Below are 18137 nucleotides of genomic sequence, written 5' to 3'. Positions count from 1 at the left end.
AATCACTGCACTACACATTAAAAAAAAAAAGCAATCAACTGAATAGGGAAAATGATCATTTCTAAAACTATAGTCCATGAAGATAATTAGCAATTTATACCAACCTTTTATGAAATATTAATAATCACTTCCTTCTTTGGGAATTTAATACAAAAAGCCACGATTTATTGAGTTGCAACTATGTCCTAGGCACTGGGTTAGGTGATTTCTATTCTCTCTAATTTAAGGTAATATTTTCTTTAAACAAGTGAAATACCAGTGCAGGAGAATTAGTAATGTGTTGATAGGGCACCACTTAAGAAAGATGCTAATAACGTCTGCCATCTTCATTTTATCAAAGGTCTCAGAAGCACTGTCAGATAATTATTGATAATCTGGGTGAAGACCTCTAACTCAGAGCCAATTAGCAGAATCTGTGGGTAATTTCAGGCATTGGGCTCTTTGCCCCAAAACTCCTTGGCTGAGCGGTCTTCAGAGCCTCATGTTTGGCAACTTTGCCATGAGAGTCAAGCACAGTGAAATTGGGGAAGACTTCAACGTCCCCACCTCACTCCTCTAGAGCCTCATCAGCATCAGAATTAATTTAATAAGGTTTTCAAAAGAGTTGCATGGAGATTAAGACACGCAATTCCCCCTGGAGTGTTAACATGACAGAAGCCACCTGCAGTGGAGGCTTTCACAAAGGGGGGGTAACTGCGGCCAGACAGTGACAGAGAAATGTATTGACAATACAGGACAGGGAAGGGATATTTGGATGCTACAATCCTTTTCTTTTAAAGAGGGAGGATTATTGGCTGTTTAAACAAATATTAGCCCAGTTAAATGTCACCCTTTTTTATTATCTAATCTGTTTGTTTTGTGTTTATGAACCATAAACCCAAGGCAGTTTACTTCTACTGGAATAGAATTTCATAAAGGGAAGGCCTGGATGGAGTTCGTCTGATGAATTACTCAATTGGAGCAGCTCTAAGGTCAAGTTAAACTGTGTTTTTTGTTTACTGTGACACAGCAAACCAGCTGAGGACTCTTCATGCAGCCAAACTGCTGTGGGCCTACAAAAGGGAACATCTCAACAGCCTTGGACTCCTCCTTTCTCAGCCAAAACCAAGGAATCACCTTTATCCAAGGCATAGGATGTGCAAAAGAGGAATCCTGAGACTTGAATCTAAGTTGATTGTGTTGGGTGTTTTCTTTAAGGGAAATTAAATGACTGACTTCCTTGAACGAAAAGATGGAAGAGAATTTGGTCACTGCTAATCTTCCCCAAGTAATTCTATCCACAGCCTCCACCCAAGCCCTATGCAGTCTCTCCAACCCCTGCTCCCATCATGGAGGTTAAAGGAAACTGAAGGCTTTGTGATTTATTTTATATGCAACAACCAGCAAACGGAATAGAGGCACTTAAGAAAAAAAAAAAAATGTATATATTCCTTGTTTGGAAATTGTAAAAAAAAAAAAATGGTCATAACTTATGAAGGCGAATTAATGTTTTCTCTTTTCAGAAAAATTCTGTGCATTCCTTGTAATCAATACAATTAATGTAGCTTTTATCTAAAGTTGGCCTTTTTTAAAAAAAGCTGCCTTTCACTTGGAATCCAAAATCAAAAGGGTCCCCAATTAAGAAAACATTTTCTGTTGTGCTGAATTCATGTTACCGTACTGTGAGCTCTGACATTTTGTTTCTGTGGTAACCAAAATCAGCTGATTAGTTGGCATGGCAACAGAAAAGATGTAATCCCAGCAGACACACTCTAATCAATGCCCCCAGCACAGATGGTCTCTGGAGGATCAACAAGAAAGAGGCTGGCAGGCGTTCAGCGGATCACGTGCTAGCTTGAGACTAGGCCAGGAACAAGAGAACTAAAAAAGAACATTTCTCAAACTAACCGGTAGCTTTTTAACCCTTTTCTTTCTTTGACTAATTGTAAAGCAATACTGACCATGTAGTTGTATAATAAAATGATTCTCATGTAGCTTTTATGAAATACAATGTACTTTTTAGGTGGGGGTGTTCATTTAATTTTCTTGGCCTTTATGCTTTGAACAGCATGCATGGACTACTGCTTTTAGATTAACCGTTGCAAAAAGCTCATTGCGTTTTACTTCGAGTTGCTGCATATGTAAATGCATATGTCAATATATATATATATACATTTATTAGAGCAATACAATCATTGATATTATAGTAATTTGGTTAGAGTCAGGATAAGAGCGTAAATGTATAAATCCTGTAGTATAACGTGGTAACATGGTGTACAGGCTAAGGTAAGAATGATGAACTAACTGTCAAAGACATGAATGAGGATTCATATTGGAAAACTGGTTGGTATTTCCATGGTACTTTTCTGCAGTAGTAAATAATTTCATAATCAATAATTGAGATCAGAAAAAAACATAAACCTATGTTTACAGAAGTGATATGGTGTCCAGTAAAGGCTATAATTATGGTTCCAGTTTGTGAGCCCCCAAAATAACCCAATATGTACCCCAGAGAGGAGTTCTTTCACTATCTGAATTCACACCCTCAAATACAATTCAAGGGGTCTTTGACTCTGAAAACCTTGGTGACTGCTCTTCTGATTATTAAGCCTTGTTTCCAGTTTGATTCGAAATTGAATTCAGAAAAGAAAGCCTTCATAATGTGTGTTTAAAAACTCTAATTACATATTTATCCATAATCTATAATGTTCCTAGGATCAGGAAATTGCAAAACATGCACTATGGTCCTGAGAATATTAAATATTACTGTTGATTAGGACTGCAGCTGATTTTTGATTCACCAAGTTGACCACATTTTCATAAAAGCAACTAAGAAATGCTGGGTCAAATGCTATTTGGAGAATTAGAGCTTATTGATATTCTAAATTAGAACAACGTGATAGTGCCTCACATAATGCGCTAAGTGATGCCATGTACTAATAGCAGGCTCCCCTTTAAAAAATTCCAAACTATTTTGCTTTGTGATACTGAAATGTCATTAGCCCCCTGTCTTCTACTAAATAGCCATATTATTTTATTACATAAAGATGACTTATTTTTAATTAATATAAGAACAAAAGAAAAATTGGAAAGATTCTTTGGGTAGTATAATAATCGCCAAGGAGCAAAAAAAAAAAGAGGAAAAAAAAAATGAATGCTTTGGAATTTTCTAAAAATAAATGTGCATAATTAGCATCTGGACGAAGTCCACACAGCTAAGCTACATTTCCCAGAAAGGGATATTTTTCACCACAGTATAGAAATATTCATTACAGGAGTTGGCAAATGTATTGCTGTGGAGTAGGGTCAGATGGGTGATCTAAATAATGAAAGCTTGAGACCAAGAGAGCTGAGTTCAGGAGATTGTCCCGTCTGGGAGGTGAGTACCATCTGAGAGGGGAGTGCTCCAGGATAGGGGAGAATGCAACAGAGGAAAGCCTTAGTTTCTTAATTTGAATGAAAAAAGCACTTTATCAAGTCATCGAAAGAACTGGATTCTTTTTGATCTAAAACCAGTCCAGAATGTACAGCACTATATCTTCGGAACAACTGACGGTGCTCATTTCTGCAAAAGTTTTGGTCTGAGAAAGAAAGAAATTGAGGAAATAGATAAAAGCGCTAGTTCAACATGCATTTTTATTTTCAGCGGCTACAGGCTTTGGAAGTAGCTCCTTCATTATGGGAAAGTTTTATTTACATATCACGGATTTCTTTTTTCCCTGAAAGCATAAGGAATTGGTGTGTTTTTCTTGAATGACCTAAAAGTAACAGTAAGCCTACACAAACGATAATGAAGCAACAGGAAAAAGGCTTTCTCTGCAGTGCTCAGACTTTGTAATGCTAGAAATGGCTCAGGTATCCGCAAGGTGATGTAAATGTTTTGTATCTCCGAAAATAGGTGAGCCACAGGCAGAGTAAACCATCATCTAGGTGATCATTCCTTTCCACACAGCAAGACGCTCTTTCCAGCATGGACTTTCACATGCAGTGGGAACTTTCCTCTCTGCTCAACTGTTAAAAAGGAAGAAAGGGAAAAACCCATCTCCTCTTCCACATTTAAAATGTCTATTGACAAATATCAAGATACCATAAACTCAATGGCATTTAATGATTTGCTTTTGCATTTTATAAGCATTTCCTTTGCTTATAAGCATTTTATAAGCATTTTCTTTGGTTGTTTTACTCCCTCGTGGGCACCGGAAAGGTTAAATCGCACCAAAATCAAAGAATACTTTAAATAATAAACATTTTATAGCTACTCTTTCCACAAAATGGTGCATAAGTAACAAACACATCTTCAGTTTTATAATTGGGCTTCTGCAATTAACCCTGATAATCCAACTTCTCTTAACTAAGAGTGGGTTGTCATTTGTGTTTCAACTAAAAGAGATAGCTGCTATCGTAGATATTACAAATTAGTTTCACATTGAATCTTAGTCAAAATGCAATGAACTAGTGTTCATTAAAATAAACTTCCGTTCGCCAGATTCTTTGACTAAATATTTATCCTTACTAATTTTTCTCCTTGGGAGAAGATATAAGGGGATTATCTATAGTGTTCCATTTACATTTTTATGTTTTTGTGTTCCTTAAAGATTATGGCTAGTTGAGCTATGGTTTGTTGATTTCTTTCCCCTGCTTGTTAATATTTGAATTTAGCTTTAAAAATTGTTTAATTTTAGTAACAAAACACACATACTGACCTCACAGTAATAGGAGAGTGTTCTTTTAGTTGTAGAAGACCCTTTGTATAAAAACCAAAATTCTACGTAATATACAACATCATGGACTATAGTGAACAATACTTAGTATCTTTCAAGCATTATATATTTGAAAGATACTAAGAGAGTGGATCTTAAAAGTCTTCACCGCAAGAACTGTAACTATGTGTAGTGATGGATGTTAACTAAACTTATTGTGGTAATCATCTCACAATATATACATATATCGAATCATTATTTCATATACTTAAAACTAATACACTGTTAAATGTCAATTATATCTCAATTTTTAAAAAACACCAAAATTCTAATTTAGCAGCCTAAGTTTGATAGGCAGCCAAAACTCTCTTCTCTTAGTCTTGAGGGTCTATCACGTTTGACTTGCCTGGGATCTGTATCACATGCACACACCTTAGAACAGGGTTCACCATAGGGTCTTGCCATGTTACAAACAAAAACGATGACCTCACAGTGCTGAAAGCATCTGAGATGTGAGAAGTCAGGTTAAAGTTCCAGAAGACAACCATAATTACTATGCTTCAGTGCACCCAAAGAAGAACAAGGCTTGTTGCCGAGCCCGCCCTGTACCTTGGTAAACATGGGCTTCCCGTGCTGGGTGACCATCGCACACTGGTCGCAGTCCACCGTGATGGATGAGTTGTGGTAGGATTCTTTTGAGTGTTTGAGAATGTAATACAGGTCAGTCACTCCTCCTTCAAACACAGTGCTAAAGTAACGGGGGATGAGGGTCCTGCCGATAGCTGGGAGAGAAACAACAGAGAAATAAACCATTAACAAGAATATCCAGATGGTCTCATATGCCCCACACCATTGCCAGACTTCCAACTGGATACAAATCATACCAGGAGGCAAATTTCTCTTTATTACCCACCATGTTCCTTCTGGGTTTCAGTTAATAAAATAAAATCCCTAATATTCAGGAAAAATGTATACAGTCATCTTTCCAGATTCAGTGTCCATCAAAAGTCAGTAATGTAAGAGTTAATACTTTAAACATAAGGGGGGCAAATGTACTGACTACTTTGGACCTCATGTGTATTCTCTAAGTTAAAATCTTTTCAAAAAATAAAACATATCCAATTCACCTGGATTTTTCAATGGATTGTTTGCAGACCAGTTACCCAATCATGTTTTATTATTGGTAGTAGTAGTCATAATGATATAAATTTTGATAATGTAATGCTTTGCGGTACGTGAAGTATTTTGGCCTTCACTCATTGGATCTTTAGCACAACCCCAAGAGAATTGGGGACTGAGACCCAAAAAGGTTATTACAAAAGAAAAAGTTTTTAGGAATGTTTCAAAGTCACATGATTTATAAGTAGATAACTGGGGTCTCTAACTTCAAATCTGCAAACACCCAACCACTAAAACACTTTCCAACACTATGTCTCGAATTGCTTTAATGAAGGGAAATCTTTAAAAAGTGATCTGTATCTGTATGTACAAAGAGATCCATACCTATGTAAGTGCTGATTACTCTCTCCGCTTCTGGAGTTGAATAAAATATCTTTCCAGAATAAAAGGGCCATTTTCAGAGAACTTGATACCTTCCACTTGGTCTAAATTGGTCTCTTTCATTCCATGTGTCCTGTCCTGCCCCATTTTAGTTTGAGCGATTGGTAAGTAGCTGGGTCCCTCTGATATATGACGCTTAGAAACAGCTAACAAGCCCGTGCTTTAGCAGAGATTTTAAATCCTCTTACACTGAAAATCCCAACTCATAATATCAGGAATTTTGCCTATGTGCAGATTTTGAGGAAAAGTACTAAAGCACTCTCAAGCGATTGAAGGTTTTTAATAAATCTCTTACGTTCACTATATAAGGCTTCCTGAAAGACAAAAATAATACTGAAGATAAATAAATTACGCAAGAGAGCTTTAGTAGGAAAAACCATGCAATTTTCACTTGAATGTTTAAAAATATTTAATTTCATTTTAAAAGCATCAGTATTTATCCATTTTGTATGGATCTATATCTCTTTTGTACATGGATTTTCAAAAAAAAAAGAAAAAACTATAAAAAGAATACCCTGCCAAACTGTTTTCTGAAGTGATCTCTAAAGAATCCCGATGTGGATGACTAGTCTCTGAATAATTTATATAGTTGTTATTGCTTCATATTTACTGCAGTGAAATCAATCAACAAGTGTGTGCTAAATATTCCAGGATCTTTGGCAATTTCAGCCTAAATAATCCTTATACATACATTTTCTAAACACTGTCTAATCCCCAACAGTGCATGTTTATTTGTTAAATATAAAATTCAGATAAGAGTAATCTGAGTCCATCATATCCTTAAACATACGCATAGCTGATATATTATAAAGAAAACTTTGTTAATGCAAAAAACCTTGTTGTACTTTGCTAAACAGCTAAAATTAATTAAATGCATTTCAAATATTCTAACTTAAAACTAATTACCATAAATCAGCTCTAGTAATTTGACATTTTGGGATCTATACTGTGGAAAATAAACACAAACCATAAAAATATACACGTAGGGTGAAAATATTTTACTACAATATCCAAGGAATTGTCACATTAAAAATGTTATTGCAAATAAACATCATTGGATTAGCCTACGTTATAGTTTATTCATGAATCCTGCACAATTTAATTTCTTTTTAGTAGTGTTTGCTCTATGATATCATTATTTTCATTCATAGTTTAAGAAAAGTCAAATGGGAAAAAAGTTGGTTAATTCCTTAACTTTAAATTTTTAATCATGTCTCCAACTCCAGGAAATGTACAAGCTTGTATAGTCAATAGACGTAGAGGGAAATTCAGCTTTGCTTCATGGAATACTTTCAAGCACTGAGGGAAATGATTGTTATGGATACCTGAGGTTTGTTTTCAGTCCTGTTTCCTTTGTGGGACTGCCTGTACCATTTTTTTGGAAACGAATGGTCTTACTTGGACCATCACTCATAAAGCTCTGTTATCCATTGTGGTAGAGTGCTACTCTGATGGCCCCAACCAGCCACAACAATGGAATTCATGATCTTGTGTATGTAGTCTCCTCTTTTCAAATCTGGACGGAGCTCTGTGATCTGCTTTAATTAACAGAATGTAGTGCAAGCGACCTTGTGTGTCTATTGGGGCCAAAAGTTAAGAAGGCCTAGAAGCTTCCACTTTGTGCTTGGGGGAAAACCCCGCTGCTATGTACAAAGTACAACTATTCGAAAACTGACATCCTGTGAGACGCTCAACCTAGCCATGTGGAGCAGCCACATGAAGGGGAACTGTGTTTTCCAGACAACAACCCCAGCTGAGCATCCAGCCGACAGCCAGCACCAGCTTGCATGAGTGAAACCATTTTGGAAGTGGATCCTTGAGCCCCAAATGAGTTGCCTCAAGCTGGTTTCACACAGATCAGAAATGAGCTGCCTTCCACAGACTTTGCCCAAATTGCAGAATCATGAGTAAATAAGAGAAATGTTTGTATTTTAAGCCAATAAGTCTTGGGGCATTTTTAAGTGTAGCGATGGATAACCATAGCACACTTTCAACCTCCTACGCTACAGAGACGGGCAAATTAGAATCCTTTCCTGAAAGAAAGAGGGCAGTTTTGCCACTAAAAGCATGTGAACTGTAGAAATGCTGAAGCTTGCATATAGAGGAAAGCAAATCAGAGAGACCAAGAGTCTTTGTGGACTGATTTGGGCCTTGTCTTAGCTGGGAATGAAGCCAACTCAATCCCTTGGAGGTCCCACTTATGGGAGATATACCATCCCCCTCCTTTTTTTGCTTGAGCATGTGTTAGCTTTCTGTGATTTGCAAACAGAAGAATCCTGATTAATGTTGTCCTGTTCCAGCATGGAATGGAGGCGTGAACACACATAAAATGAGGAAGTGATGAGAAAAAGGTGTTGTCAGAGACTATTAGTTTTTTATTATTGCTGTAACAAATTACTACAAACTTAGTGGCTTAAAATCTACCTATCATCTATCTATCTATCATCTATCATTTATTTGCCTTATAGTTTGACAATCTGACATGGGTCTTGCTGGGCCAAAATCAAGGTGTCAGCAGGGTTGCATTTCTCTGTACAAGATCAATTTTCTTGCTTTTCTAGCACCTACAGGCTGTCTCTCCTCCTTTGCTGTGACCCCCTCCTCCATCTTCAAAGTCAGCAATGGTGGATGGAATCCTCATGGCCTCACTTTCACTTCCTCTTCTGCCTCCCTTTTCAGCTTTTAAGGACCCTTGTGATTGTACCGGGCCCACCCAAATAATCCAAGATAATCTCCCATCTCAAGGTCTTTCATTTAATTGGATATGCAAAGTTCCTTTTGCCATGTAAGGTAACATATTCATAGGTACCAGGGACATCTCTGGGAGGTTATTACTCTGTCTACCATAAAGATTATCTTTAAAGAGCTTCTGTTCTGCAAGGGAGTATAGTCAAAAATACAACACACACACACACACACACACACGGTGCAACATATAGATAATGTACAGTGAATGGGACAAACAACCAAAAAAAAAAAAAAAATTGCATGTGCTTGAGGAAATCCCTCTAGCTCATTCACTGATCTCTTCCATAAACATTCACTGAACCCAGAGTAGGTGTAAAGCTCTTTGGCAAGTGCTGGAAACACAAAGATAGATTTTTGTCCTTGCCTTTATACCTCATTTCTAATAACAAAATATCTAAGTATTTATAATGCAATGTGAAAATAGTTAAAGTTAAAAATAGGTTATGATTTTGAACTCTTTGCCATTTTCTTCTGAATCCTGAATTCGATATACAATTTTATTATTTTTGAAGCACCAAGAAGATTAAAATGTCCTTTTAATAAATTACGCAACCACACTGCACAGCCTAATTTAAATGACTTTAAATCAGTGAACATTTCAGATTTAGACCCCATGGTCTCCTAACTCATCAGCCACACCAATTCTAGATCTATTTAAGTTTTAGACTGTCACGCTCATAAACTGCACCTAAGCTTTACATTTATACTTTAGTCCCTGGAACTAAAAATAATTTAAATATTGATATGTATAAATCTACACTGTGCCTCCACGAAAGGGATCGTATCTTTCAAATATACTTGAAAAGAGATTAAGATTCTAATAGATTATTAAATTGATTCTATTTTTCTAACACATTTAGGTCAGTGCTCCAAAAATTGGAAAGTATGGCGAGTAAGAGAGAATGGAAAGATTTTCTGTGACATTAGGTGAGTGGAATACGGTAATGTTATTTATCCATGTGCTTATGAAACAGAAAAGAAAGTCACAGATTAAATTATTCAGGAGCCTGAAATATGTATAAAGAATGTTTAAATAATGCTCTACTGTGTAGGTAAACTTTATTAGTCCTGAATAGCTAACACTTTATCCTTAGCTAATTTGGATTTTGAGCTCTGAATTCCAGTTCCTTGGGAAGTTTTTCTTTGTTGTTCTGTCTTGTCCCTAAGCACCGGCACCGCTCCCCAGAAGTTCTTGCATAGGGCTGACGGCGCTATGGAGGCAGGATCTAGCTTCTATCTTTTCTTGTAGGTGTTACTTGTAGACATTAAGGTATCTACAGGATACTTGTCGATATTAGCTGATTTCTTCCCCCATTTAGAAACCAAATGGATTCATTGGGAACTCTTAATCACTGAGACGATATAAACTACTGTACATCTGCCTTTTGGAGCATTTTGTCTCTATCAATAATTATGAAACTTTTTCTTAAACTCTTAAGGGTGTTTATAAGGAATTCACATGAAAGAAATTGCAAGAAGAAAATGATCATATGGGAAAATGTTCAAACTAGTAATCAAAGCACGATACATATTAAAATAGTAATAAAAAGACTAAAACATAAACCTGATGAGGTTGTGGTAAAACAAGCATACTCACATACTTCTAGGGAAATCAGTGTGACAATTGCTCCTTGTCTGGAGAATCTCTGACTCTCTGGTAGTTTATTAGGTGTGACTCTAAGATCTTGGTAAATACTCTTACCAAACTGCAGTTCTGATGTTTAGATCTTAAGCGCTCCGAAGTTCTCCAAGACCTTTGAGAAACCACTGTCCAATGTTAAGACCTTTGATTTGGGGCCATCGCTTATATTCTAAATGCCTGTAATTTCATCTTTCAAAGAAAATTCACTTCAAAAAAAATGTAAGAGGTTGAGGACCCCAATTAAAATGGGGAATAAGAAGAATGCTTATAACTAACAATATATTAGTACCACTTAACTCTTGACAATTATTTAACTAAAGATTTTCTACCTCATTGGAAAGAGAAAACCATATAACCACACAACGCATTTGTGCTTTTAATTAGGCAAAGTCAATTATAATAAAACAAGTGGTAACTCTGATTTTTAAACGATTTTTCATAAACAAGATACTGGATAAACTGGCTTAGTTTTATACAGTTGTTCTAAAGCTGCAGTACCTCAGAAATCCAAAAGGAAATTCTAACACTGAAATACCACTGCATAATGAATTAAAAATTCTACTACATAATAAACACGAAGATTCATTCAACTTTCGACTTACCTGTATTCAGAAATTAGTAAACGCATTATGCTAGCATGTAAATGGAAATGCGCCTAGTAGTGAAATAAACAATATTGATGTTTTTCATTTACTATAAATAACCATTATAAATAGTCAAAACAATGGAAATAAGACGTGCTTGAACTTTGTTAGGGGTGATACAGGTTCAAGGCAGGTTCCTTTTGTCTCAATGAAGGGAAAACAAACCAAATTCATTTTGCTTCCATAAATTAACATTATTTCATTCTAACATACCTTTTACTTCTTTTCTCAAGCAAAGCAGTCTGATTTAAGTATCTTCTTTCTTGCTATTTCAAAGATTCTTTCATTCAGTATATGTTTATTAAGTACCTGCTACGGGGCCTGGCTTTGTTTTAGGTGATGGAGATAAATAGCAGACAAGTGGGAAGACAGAATAAAGCTGGTAGTGAAGGAAGGTAGTCTAGTTTAGACTGGCTGGTCTGCAAGGCTGCAGTGGGGAGGTGTTGATGGAGCTGAGTCTGGACTGAACGGGCCATGTGAGCATCTGGCGGTAGAAAGGTCCAGGCCCAGGGACCAGCAAGGACAACGGCCTTAAGAGAGGAATAAGCTAGAATTGAAGGTGCTTGGTGTGTCCTAGTATCAGAAAGCATGCAGTGTGGAAGGACCACAGGCAAGGAGAGTGAGGTGACAGATGAGCTCAGAGAAGGAGGTGGGGTCAGATTATCTGGACCCTTCTCGGCCACGGCAAAGGGCTGACATGTCAATCTTAGTGCAATGAGATAGCACTGGAAGGCTTCAGCCAGTGATGTGATCAGATGGACCTACTCTGTTTTTAAATGTATCATGATCTGATGAAGGTACTGTTTTTAAATGTGTCATCCATCTGTCAACATGGTTCCAAAACGCCACAAAATTTTTTGATCCTCCCAGAAATCTAATAGGCATTTTTCTTCCATTTTCTACCAAAAGACTTTTGCCACACCACCTCACATATGTGCTGGAGAAACAACGATGACTGTGATAAACCGCATCCCGCTCTTAGGGAGCTTCTGATCAAGCAATTGTTAGAGCTATTAATTCATTAATTAAGGACAAATGAGATGTGTGTCATGCTTTGTTCTTGTTTTCCACTGTTTATCCATCACCTGACACACATTTAGGACCCGTACATATTTGCCGAATGAATGGATTTACGTGTTCCAAGTTCTAAGAACTTACTTGTAATCCTTACTTCATTTCCTTTCATGTAATTCAACCAGTGCCTTGGCATAATCAGATAATTTTGGATCCCGATTTTTTCAGCTCTACCACAGGGTGCTTCTCTCACTTGTGTGCCTCTCATGAGGGGCAAAGTTTCTTTATCCCTTTATCCAAAGCACTGATAATAACATTCTGCAGGTGAGGTCCACAGCCATGGCTGGACCTCTTACCATGAATCAGTACCCTCTAAGTATGAAATTGAAATCCTTTACTGACTTTCAGAATAAGTCCACGCTCTAGTTACTGATGCCTCATGGACATGGTGCAGGGTTGATGGGGAGAGAGTGAGGTGTCAGAGAAAGACCTAAGCTAAAGGATGAAAAGACATCAATCAGACACAGGGGACCAGGGGGAAGAGAGCAGTCCTGGCTCAGGGGACAGACAGCATGTGTCAAGGAGCATATGTGCGTTTCCCATGATTTGGGCTGCTGCTTTTGTCAGATCTTAAATATTTATACCTTAGAAGAGCTTGTCTGGATGAACTACTCCATTACATAATGTTCTCTCATTCCTTCCTTATGACAGTACAATATTCTTTCAGTTATCCAAACTTTATAATGTAGTTTACATCTGGTAGATTTATTTCTGCCCTCGCTATTATTTTTATTTCAACATTTTCATAATTATACTGTTTATTCTTCAAGATGAACCTTAAGATAATTTTGTCAAGTCCCCCCGTCCCTCCCTCCCCCACAGGAAAAATTGGAAGGAGGTTGGTTTAAATTAAATTGAATTTGCAAAAAAAGGGTTGACATCTTTAAAATACCCAATCCTCCCGTACAGGAACATGAAATGTTTGTCCACTTGTTTAAATCTTTATTTCTACCTCAAAATCATTCTGTAGCTTTCCATAGGTAAATAGCTAACAATGCTTGAATATTTTAGTTATGCTGAATGGTTAATATAATTTTTTTCATTATATTTCTATTTGGAAAACTGACACTTACTTGAATGCTCCTACTATTTTAATAGTTCTTTAGAAGATTTTTTTGAGTTTTCTAGGTGAAGAAATCCATGTATTTCCTTCTTTCAAATATATTTATACCATTAATTTCTCATCTTATTATACTAGTTAGAACAGCTCATTGAGGAAAAAAAGTGTTAAATAATGAGGAAAGTAGTAGGCTTTCTTTTTTTTTTTTCCCTAATTTTTTTGAGAATTTCCTCTAGGATTAGGAAAGTACTCTATGTTGATTTGAGATCTGATCATATTACTTATTACGGAAAGAAAAACAAATTCTTTTTCTACATCTTGTTTTCATGATTTTGTCCTTTTTAATCCTGATGGATGTTTAATTTGATCAAATGCCTTCTCACTGTTGAGTTGATTGTCTGAGTTCCTTTAGAAAGCTATCTATTAACATATTTTCAATTATCGAATAATTTTTGTACTCGGTATAAACCTTTCTCTTGTGCACACATGCACACATATATTTTTAAATAAATTTTTGCATAAATTCAACTTATGATTTCACTAATTTCTTTAACAAATACCCATGAAAGCAGTGCTCTATATGAGGCACTAGCCTAGCTACTAAATTAGAATGATAGAGCCAGAGAAGACCTCAGGTTTAGTCCAGTGACTCCCATATCATTTTCTAATCCCAATGGGTCTCTGAAAATCTCAAAATGCAGCTCTAGCTAGTTCCATATTTCAAAAATACTATTAAAAAAGGAATATGTTTAGCATGTTTCTCTGATTTGAGTAGGAATGAATTTAACTCATGGTGATACTGATTAGCTCCTGATTAGTGATTATGAATAACACTTAACATATGTGGAAAAATATATTACAAAACACTAACAATTATTTAATAAATGTAATACAGTTATTCATGATTATATTCCACATCCTCATTTTACAGCAGAAAAATCTGATGACTAGAGAAGAAAGCTGCGTGGCTACTTGGGGCCAGGATGAGGTAAAGTACAATGATTATTGGGTTTTTTTCTTTTTTTTTTTTGCGGTATGTGGGCCTCTCACTGTTGTGGTCTCTCCCGTCGCGGAGCACAGGCTCCGGACGCACTGGCTCAGTGGCCATGGCTCACGGGCCCAGCCGCTCCGCGGCATGTGGGATCTTCCTGGACCAAGGCACGAACCCGTGTCCCCTGCATCGGCAGGCGGACTCTCAACCACTGCGCCACCAGGGAAGCCCTGATTATTGTTTTTAATCAACCAATCTTTGTTTATTTCTATGCCTGAATTTAATTTTTATTAACTTTTTAATTACGTAAGTAATACACATGCAAAAAATTAATACGGTACTGCTGCAGAGACTCACTAACTGTTCACTAGATCTGATTTCTTTTTCTAGGCATAGAGTAGACCTCATTTCTTAAACTGCCTTTCAGTGGGGTGCTGCCTTGTGACGGAGTTGTAACCAATGCCCAGTGGACGTTCTCATTGTTTTCATTTTTTTTCCACCAAGCAGACATCGAGGCATATTCAACTTTCAGAAATGACGAGTAAAATCATTCTACATGTAATTGGCAAGCTGTTTCCTACCTCTAACAGCCAGATATTGAAGACCCAGCAGAGGATTCCGTGGACACCCACTCGCCATGGGTGGAGTAGCCAGGGGATGGGAGGAGCCTGGATTACCACCAGGAGGAGAGCTGCCACATACTGGGAAAACCCATTTGGACTTTGAGATATCGAGTTTTATTTGTTGAAGAAGCTAGGGTTAACTAATACAATTATCAGGAGTCTAAAGTTTCCCTGACAACCCTGTACCCACCAATGTCAGTGCCTTCACCCCTCCCCAGGTCACCTTTGTTATCAGTATGTTATGTAGTCTTGTAAATATTTAAATTATACATTTATCTCCATTTGTATGTCCACATAGATAACACATGTCATTTTATGTGCATGCTTTTTGTTTTGTTCTATTTGTTTTACATAAAAATTATATAATAAATCTATCTATATGGAACTTGTCTTTTTTCACTCAATAATACATCTTTGAGTTCTAAGACTAAGACATCTAATTGATTAGATTAGATGATTAGGCATTGCTTGGTTTTAATCACTGGATTGTATTCTAGAATACAGCTGTTTCACTCATTATTTAAACATTCCCTTGTTGAGGGGCATAGAGAGTGTTTTCCAACTTTTTCCAAAAGGACAGACACTGAAAAGGGAAAAAAAGTATATTTTATTTAACTAAGTACCAGTAATCACCCTTCACATGCTGTGATCAATTTACTCCCCCACCTGCCCTGATAGTACATGTTTTACCCACAACTTCACCAGCAATGAACAGTGTTAACTTTTGCATTTTTTGCCATTTAGATCACAAAGTATGTCCCTTATAAAGTGGAAGCCCTAAAGTATGCAAAACTTTCTCTACATGTAGATGATGAAATTAAGTAATTAATTACAGACTTCCAGCTCATGGGGGTTACTGCTCCAAGTGAACCATCCACATCTGACATTTTCAGATGGTTTGCCATTTTCTGGATCTTTTTACCCAAAACCACTTCACTTGACTAAAGGAAAAAACAAAAACAAAAACAAACTACTCCTGACTAGAGAAGCGAAAAAATTCCATTCCTTGATTTTTCAAAGGTGCCAAACATCAAGAATTCTTATGAAATTATTTCAATATGATTTATTGGGCCTTCTCAAACTCAAACCCATGGAGACACCACAAGTCATTCAATTTTGTGTTTTAATATCAGCACAATTCATCTGGGTTAAAGAAATGTTGCCTGAGAAACAGACATATGTGTGTGATTTCAAACTTAATCGAAACCAGGACTCAGCAACCTTTAGCAATGCCAAGAGATGCAAAAGAGATGATTTCCTCTCTGCAGAGACAGAGGCAAACGTGGATAAAACTGGGCCCTCTCCCAGGGCTGGATATGATACAAGACGTTCCCTGTAAGGTGTTAAGTGGTCACTAAAATAGAAGCTAATAAAACATGACCCTTTAAAGTGGATTTTGAAGTCGCAGGAAAGGTTTGTAGAATTAAAATAATAAACTGGCTGTACCCACCATCCTCCCAGCTCCATTTCAACCTCACCCGCTCCCTTAGTGCTTCCGTGCTCAGCACACCTCGAAACCTTTGCTCACGCGGCATCCTTTGCCTGGGATATCGTAGTCCTCCCTCTTCTGTTTCATCCCAGGTCTTAGGCATCCTCAAATTTTAGCTAAAGCACCATATCCTGTGGTGGTGAATCCCTTTTTCCCTCCGAGTTTTCCACTTCTCTCCTTGGTATTCTTTTTTTAAAAAAAAAAACTTTATTGCAGTATAATTGTTTTACAATGGTGTTAGTTTTTACAAAAGTGTTAGTTTCTGCTGTGTAACAAAGTGAATCAGCTATACATATACATATATCCCTATATCTCCTCCCTCCCGCGCCTTCCTCCCACCCTCCCCATTCCACCCCTCTAGGTGGTCACAAAGCACCGAGCTGATCTCCCTGTGCTATGCGGCTGCTTCCCACTAGCTATCTATTTTACATTTGGTAGTGTATATATGTCCATGCCACTCTCTCGCTTTGTCACAGCTTACCCTTCCCCCTCCCCGTGTCTTCAAGTCCATTCTTTTTTTTTTTTTAGATTCCATATATATGTGTTAGCATACAGTATTTGTTTTTCTCTTTCTGACTTACTTCACTCTGTATGACACACTCTAGGTCCATCCACCTCACTACAAATAACTCAGTTTTGTTTCTTTTTCTGACTGAGTAATATTCCATTGCATATATGTGCCACATCTTCTTTATCCATTCATCTGTCGACGGACACTTAGGTTGCTTCCATGTCCTGGCTATTGTAAAGAGAGCTGCAGTGAACATTGTGGTGCATGACTCTTTTTGAATTATGGTTTTCTCATCTCCTTGGTATTCTTAAAGTGATTTTAAAATTGGATGCTGCAGTGAAAGTTCATTTATTCACTTCGTGACCTTGAACAAACGATTTATGCTCTTTACACCCCACTGTCTTCATCTGTCAAATGGGGATAGAATAGTCACGAATTCAGTGAACAGTTAACAACATCATGCATGCAAAGTGCTTAGCACCGACTCTGCTAAGTATTTAATGCATGTCATTGCTCCCATAACACTGCGTGTGCACAGACTGTATGGCTTACACTGCAGTACTGGACTCATTCATTTTATTGTCTTTCCATCAGTGACTGTGATTCCCTGAAGGCAGGGAACACTTCTCAATCATCTCAGTATCACAGCGCATTCGTGACATAAATAGCTACTTAAGAGACATTTGGCAAATGGATGGAGGTGGACTTAGCATGTCTATTTAGACAGGCTGCCAACCCCAAACTGGTTATGTATACACATGGGTTTCTCATACAGAGGTGAAGCCACTTTCAAAACTCAGGGCTGGAGAACCAAAACCACAAGAAGAAGAAAAGAAAGGTTTTAGGGTCCCATATAGGGAATTTTTATATCTGAATATTCTAGTCCAGATAATTAAGGATCAGAGGCTAGTCATTTTAACAGATTCGTTTTGGGATTAAAGTTAATTTTGAGTTTTACAAGTAAAAAAGCGTCTCATCTGAGACTACTTAGTTTGAAGGGGCTGGAAGGGAAGGGAAGGGAGAAAGAAAGAAAAAGAAAGGAAGGAAGGAAGGAAGGAAGGAAGGAAGGGAGGAAAGAAGAAAGGAAGAAAGACACCATCTGCAAGTCAGCATTCC

At 37.2% G+C, this 18137-nt stretch overlaps 1 protein-coding gene across 4 annotated transcripts in view; it reads right to left on the bottom strand.

The window, feature by feature from the left end:
* The window catches only part of LDB2 (LIM domain binding 2), a 380605-nt gene that overhangs the window by 74827 nt on the left and 287641 nt on the right, over positions 1 to 18137 (bottom strand). For all 4 annotated transcript variants that reach the window (XM_065877424.1, XM_065877423.1, XM_065877427.1 and 1 more), the window contains exon 3: positions 5289 to 5461. In XM_065877424.1, the coding sequence (XP_065733496.1) occupies positions 5289 to 5461 (173 nt within the window). The remainder of the gene's footprint in view (positions 1 to 5288; positions 5462 to 18137) is intronic.

The sequence above is a fragment of the Phocoena phocoena genome, chromosome 5 (genome assembly GCF_963924675.1).
Source record: "Phocoena phocoena chromosome 5, mPhoPho1.1, whole genome shotgun sequence".
NCBI lineage: Eukaryota > Metazoa > Chordata > Mammalia > Artiodactyla > Phocoenidae > Phocoena > Phocoena phocoena.
Note: the sequence above shows the minus strand (reverse complement) of the source record. Positions and strands in the feature narration are given on the sequence as shown.